Source organism: Pongo pygmaeus, chromosome 15 (assembly GCF_028885625.2).
Source record: "Pongo pygmaeus isolate AG05252 chromosome 15, NHGRI_mPonPyg2-v2.0_pri, whole genome shotgun sequence".
NCBI classification, from domain to species: domain Eukaryota; kingdom Metazoa; phylum Chordata; class Mammalia; order Primates; family Hominidae; genus Pongo; species Pongo pygmaeus.
The window spans coordinates 68,359,562-68,365,561 of record NC_072388.2 but is presented as its reverse complement, the minus strand read 5'-3'; the positions used below and the strand labels follow the sequence as shown (position 1 = coordinate 68,365,561).

The 6,000-nt window shown below is 41.0% G+C and overlaps 1 protein-coding gene across 3 annotated transcripts in view; it reads right to left on the bottom strand.

Annotated features, from left to right (window-relative positions):
- Positions 1-1,259: 1,259 nt before the first annotated feature.
- Positions 1,260-6,000, bottom strand: part of SLC39A9 (solute carrier family 39 member 9) — a 63,082-nt gene continuing 58,341 nt past the window's right edge. For all 3 annotated transcript variants that reach the window (XM_054447968.2, XM_054447966.2, XM_054447967.2), the window contains one exon: positions 1,260-5,267. In XM_054447968.2, coding sequence (XP_054303943.1) covers positions 5,037-5,267 — 231 coding nt within the window. In that variant the 3' untranslated portion in view covers positions 1,260-5,036. The remainder of the gene's footprint in view (positions 5,268-6,000) is intronic.

Here is a 6,000-nt window from a genome sequence, read left to right as displayed (position 1 = left end):
ACCTGATGACACTGACTTTTAAAAGACTTTTTATTGAGCTATGACATAAGGTAAAAAGCACAAATCATGTGTACTGCTTTTTCACCTGCTATAACCCTGTAACCAGCACCCAGATTAAAAAACAGATCAGGCCGGGTGTGGTGGCTCATGCCTGTAATCCCAGCACTTTGGGAGGCTGAGGAGGGCGGATCATGAGATCAGGACATCAAGATCATCCTGGCTAACACAATGAAACCCCGTCTCTACTAAAAATACAAAAAATTAGCTGGGCGTGGTGGTGGGCGCCTGTAGTCCTAGCTACTCGGGAGGCTAAGGCAGGAGAATGGCGTGAACCCGGGAGGCAAAGCTTGCAGTGAGCCGAGATCACACCACTGCACTCCAGCCTGGGCTACAGAGCGAGACTCTGTCTTAAAAAAAAAAAAACCAGATCATGTGAGCAGGAAAAAATAAAATGAAAATGACACCAAACAGAAAAGGATTGGTGGCTATTTTGGCTAAGCCCAGGTGTGTGTGTTTTGATCTCAGGGAAGCCTCCCGAGTAGCTGGGATTTACAGGTACCCCCCCTACCACACCTGGCTAATTTTTCTATTTTCAGTAGAGACAGGGTTTCACAATGTTGGCCAGGGTGGTCTCGAACTCCTGATCTCAGGTGATCCACCCACTTCGGCCTCCCAGAGTGCTGGGATTACAAGCGTGAGCCACCACACCTGCCCTGAGCAGAATCTTTGTAACTAGCTATACATGTAACTATACACATAGAAAACCAGCACAAAGTGGGCCAGTAGTATTTAATGAAATCTAATGACTAACCATAAGTCCACAGAGGGAGAAAAACATTTATCAAATTCACAAGTCACGCTTCTAATCAAATCTCTTTAATTTCCAGGGTCAGTTGTTCATAGCATCTATCTACTCATATAACAACTCTGCCCTTTGAAATGAATTCACTGTGGTTTGGATCTGTTGCCTCTTTCTCTTTTCTGAGAGTAAAGAGAGCTACCTTCATAAATAATATTTGCTAACAACAGCAAGGCAAAAAAAATTATCAATGCATTTATGTCTTTCAGGGCAGATTGGTCTATCAAGTCCTTAATTTCCCCTCTCTCCTTTCTCCCTCCCTTCCCTAAAGCATGTGCCTGTGGTAAGTACATCTTTCTACCATCCATCACAACTTTTCATTCTCTTTTCTGATGTTCAAATACAGGTCAATTCTGGTCATCAAACAAACTGCAAAAGGATAAGTAATGAGCCACTCAGATTAAGGTATGCACTAATAAAAATTTAATATCAGAAAACAGCATTTTTTTTAACCATTCACAATTAAAGTGGAAAGAGACAAAATTATAAGGCAGCCATCCATGGAATGATTTCATGTTTACAAGGGATCCAGAAAAAGGGACATTTAAAATCACTGTTCCAGCTACTGAACCAGGGGAACTGCAGTCTTATCCCATGAGACTTCTAACTTGCTGGAAGATGCCACAAGAAAAAAAGATCAAAGCCAATCTCCTTGTGTTAAGCCACTGGGTTAGGCTGAGTATATCTAGAGAATTCCTAAATGGTTGTCTAGTTCTTTCCCACAAGTTACACATTTCCTTCAGGTCTCCTGAGGTGAATCTAGATGTCTCAGGTACAAAGAGGTTTTAATTTCACAGCATCTCCAACAGTGCACTTTGGGTGATGTGGACCATTCTGTATTGAGCAGAAATTTTCTAATGGAAGGAAGGTTCCTCTGCAGAACAACTACAGAGGATTTTCACTTAACACTGCAGCAGTTCTGGACGAATCTGGTCATGATTCTCAGTCTCCCAAGGGGCTCAGGGGCCCACAAGGCAGGAACGTCCTTTGGGGGTTTGTGCTGCTGTCATACAGTTCCTGTGTTCAGTCCCTAGCTACCATGTGTTTCAGGGGCTTAATACACTCCGATGCTGGTGTGTCCTCTTAGTTCTAATCCTTGAAAAAGAGAAAAACCAGGCAGTGACACTTAGAAGTAGGCTGGTAAAAAAACACAATCACATTTTCTCCTTTCTGCAAAGAAAGCACAACTCAAAACAGCCACTCCCTTTCTTTTCTCTAATGATTCAAAATACCAGAACAAGGCTCACTTGGCTGTTTTGAATTGGGAAAGAAAGAGGTGAAAGCGGGGAGAAAGAGAAAACACATAACCTCTAGGTAGGTAGTACTGTTTCCAACTATCTACGTTCCAGTGCAGAATCTTTGCTAAAAAAAAAAATTGGCAACAGTGTGCACAGGAAAACTGAATCAAACCTGGAACATCACTGCTTTCGTGAAATGGAACTGACAAGCAATTAACTGGAGAATAAGTGAGGGGAATGGAGCAGTAGTATTCTCTAACTTAATTTGCCATTTAAGAGAGCACTTGGAATCTGAAGAAAGTCTATCCCTACCAAGGAAACGGAGTCAAATTGCAATTAAGATTAACTTTGGTTATATGGAAGGAAGAATCATGCTTCTCATCATCAATTGCATCTCTTTGGTAGCCAATAATTCCATCTGTAATCATGGCAGCAACTTAAGTATTGCCAATGTTTTCAAATGTGTTACAGCATTAAGGCATCCACATCTAAAGAGGCAGTTTTAAACAAGAGGAAAACGGAACTGAAATGTGCCAAGAAGTGAACACGGACACAGCCTCTCCCGGAACACTGCCCACCACGCCAGCAAGCTCTTCCTCCAGTCAAGAAGGCCTGTGCCACGCTGCTTGGTTCCCTGCTGCCTGAAGATGCATTTGAGCCCTATGAGATTAGTATGGCTATTTCTGCCTGCTGACCAGGAGAGAAATGACTAGTTCTCGAGGCAGCAGCTTTAAAATCTGGGAAAGCCCATACATAGCTTCTGAGAGCTAAGAGGGCCCTGAAAGGTTTGCTTGTTAATAGTGAGGTCCAGAGGGGAAGGCAAATTTGGAAGTCAGATGGTTCAATCCTTGCCGGAGTTCAAGGCTCCATCCAGCAAGATATACTAGCCAAACTTTTAAGCATGATGGCAAGGCACTGCTGAAAGAGGCTTTGGCCAGTAGAACAAATTACCATTGCACACAACAATATGATAGAAAGCACTACTGTCCAAACCAAACCAGACACTACAATCTGCTATTTATTTGACAAAGTCAGTTTCCAGAGAGAATCTAGGCAACCATATAGTTTTGAAGGACCAGATGAAACCTCAAGTCTCACACAAGTCAGCTGTTAACATCCAATCAAGGAAGTCATTTGGACTTTCCATACTATACCTTCTCTTGGTGGTAAAATTGTATGCAATTGTTGCCAGTGACTACATACAACTGTATCCTATTTGTGCTACTTTCCTCACTGTGGCCAGCAGAGGGCTCACAAGCTTTATTTCCACAGCTGCTGATCCAGTAACAAATTCATGAAGGAAATAAATCATAGGCATGTTAGCTTATGCGTCACAGAAAATGTTTTTACAAACTACTACGTCCACTGCCCTGAAGAAACTAGTCTTGGTTCCCCCTTAGTGTAATGTGTTTTGAAATGGTATAGAAAGTAAAAATAAATTAATAATACAATATTATACACTTATTTGACAAGACAGGGTTTACAAAAATTTTGGCAAATATGAAAAAAAAATTATCCTAGTTTGTTAAACACTTTTGCTATCTCAGTTGTTTAAATTACCAGAATATTGGTGATTGTGTCAATTTACACGAGGAGGTGGTATTTTAAGCGCTCAACAAAGCGACATTTGACACAAAGGTAATTTCTTTGAAGGGGGATAAAGAATAAAGATATTATTATCTTCATTATCACAGTTCGAGAAGTGGTTGTCCTGATAAGAATTCATCTCACACAAATATTAACACCAGCAGTAAGCAGCAAATTGTGGGAAGGAGAAGCTAGAGGGAAAAGTTAGGAGAAAAGCAAAGACGAAGAGACAAGAGACATGATTCCAATAAGCTTTAAATCAATAGGCAAACACTTCTCATTTATGATCCATCTTGCTACAGGTGGTTATGTGAGAAGACACAGTGTCCCCTAAGCTGACCTAGTATTTAGGTCCCTAGAGGGATTGCTGATCTGCTAAGAGAAATACTTTAAAAAAAAAAAAAGGACAACCATACATTTTGGTAGTCTTTTAAAAAAGGCTACTACAAAGATATCAATAACCATCCAAAAATCACTTAAAATTTAATATCCCTTAATTTCCAAAGACACTTGTGATCTGACTGTTCTTGAAGGAAAGCCTAGAACTGAAGCTACTAGAACTTGGCTCCTCTCTAGGAATGTGGAGACAGGTATTCTGCAAAGGAGAACTTGACAAGGAATGCTACAAAATACCAGTCACCTCTTTAGAAGCTCCTCCCACCTCTCCTGCTCCATTTGATGGAACGGCAGGCTGGATTCAGAGAGGCATGTGCCAAAGGAGCTGTTTAAGTCCCTCTAGACATCCCTTTTCAATGGATATCTCTTTTGAGTATAAAGTGAGCTTTCAATGTGTCTTGCTATCATTTTCCTGACCCTAATCCCAAATTAACTAGAATCACCTTTAGCATCTAAGTGAGTGGGTGCTATGACCCTCCATCAACGCATGTGGCATAGATGCTAAAGCACCAGTCTTACATGGTGGGAACCATGTTAAAAATCAATAGATAAAGTGGCAGAGCCTCTAAACTAAGAAGAGACATAGCTTAATTACAGAACACTGTATTTTCATAATCACTATTTCATTGTGAGTATGAAGTTCTCCTCTTTTCCTTAAAACTAAATTCCATCTTCCCTGAGAATAGGGTTAAGAGAAACATTAAAACTCAAAACGTCAAGGGCCTTTTAAAAGATAACACAATGGGATGTCTATAACTAACTGCAACGTAAATGTGTTTCTACTCTAAAAGCTTTTCCATTACTCAGGTTTTAACCTCACCTCCCCTCTGGACTCTAGGAATACATGTGGAGATGCGCAAGGCGAGACAAGAGACTGAGGAAGTGAGTAGCTGTCACGCGCCGGCTGTTCTCACTGGATGGCAAATGGCCCTGGACCAAGGCTGGACCTTGAACATTTAATGCTGGTGTCCTACTGACAGGATGAGAGGGATGAGGCAACCCAGAACCAGGGCTGCCACTTCCAGGCGGCTGAGGCCTCTCCCTCCCGTGGCATCGAGCTTGTGGCTGTGCCCTATTCCGCCCACCTCAGGGAGGACATGTACTGTGGCAACATAAAGAAATGTCCCGGCAGAGAAAAGCATGGCCACTCCCGTGGCGTTCACCTCTGAAAGGGCTTCTTTACTGCTCTGTGAATCAGAAGAGAGAAAGAGGAAAAACTAAGTCAAGTAAAATTCAGGGTCAGGAAGAAGTCCCAAATAAAAAACACTCATTATTCTTAACTGGTGCTGTTTAGGACACTGGGGACATCTAGAGAACACAGCAACTTTAAGTTATTCATGGGAAGCTTCCAAATAAGGGTTTAAGAATACCAGTGATGTACGCAATTGATTTTTTAAAAAATTTATTGTAAATCAACAATTTATAATTATATATATTTATAGGGTATAAAGTGACATTATGATTCATGAATAAAATGTGGAATAATTAAATAAAACTAACATCTGTCATCTCAAATATTTATCATATTTTGTGGTGAGAACATCTGAAATTTACTCTTAGCAATTTTGAAATGTACCACACACTATTATTAACTATATTCACCACAGTTCCATCATTCTGCCCATCCATTCATTGACTGTATCTGTCTAGAGATGAGGTCTCGCTATGTCGCCCAGGCTGGAGTTGAGTGGCTATTCACAGGCACAATCCTAACACATTACAGCCTGGAACTCCTGGGCTCAAGCAATCCTCCTGTCTCAGCTTCCCAAGTAGCTGGGACTACAGGTGTGCACCACTGCTCCTGGTTCACAATTGCTTTTTAAAACAAACTTTAAGTGCTGGTTTAACAGATTTGGCTTGTATTATTCTTGAGATAGAATCAACAACATATTATTGCAGATATTAAATTTCAGACATGAA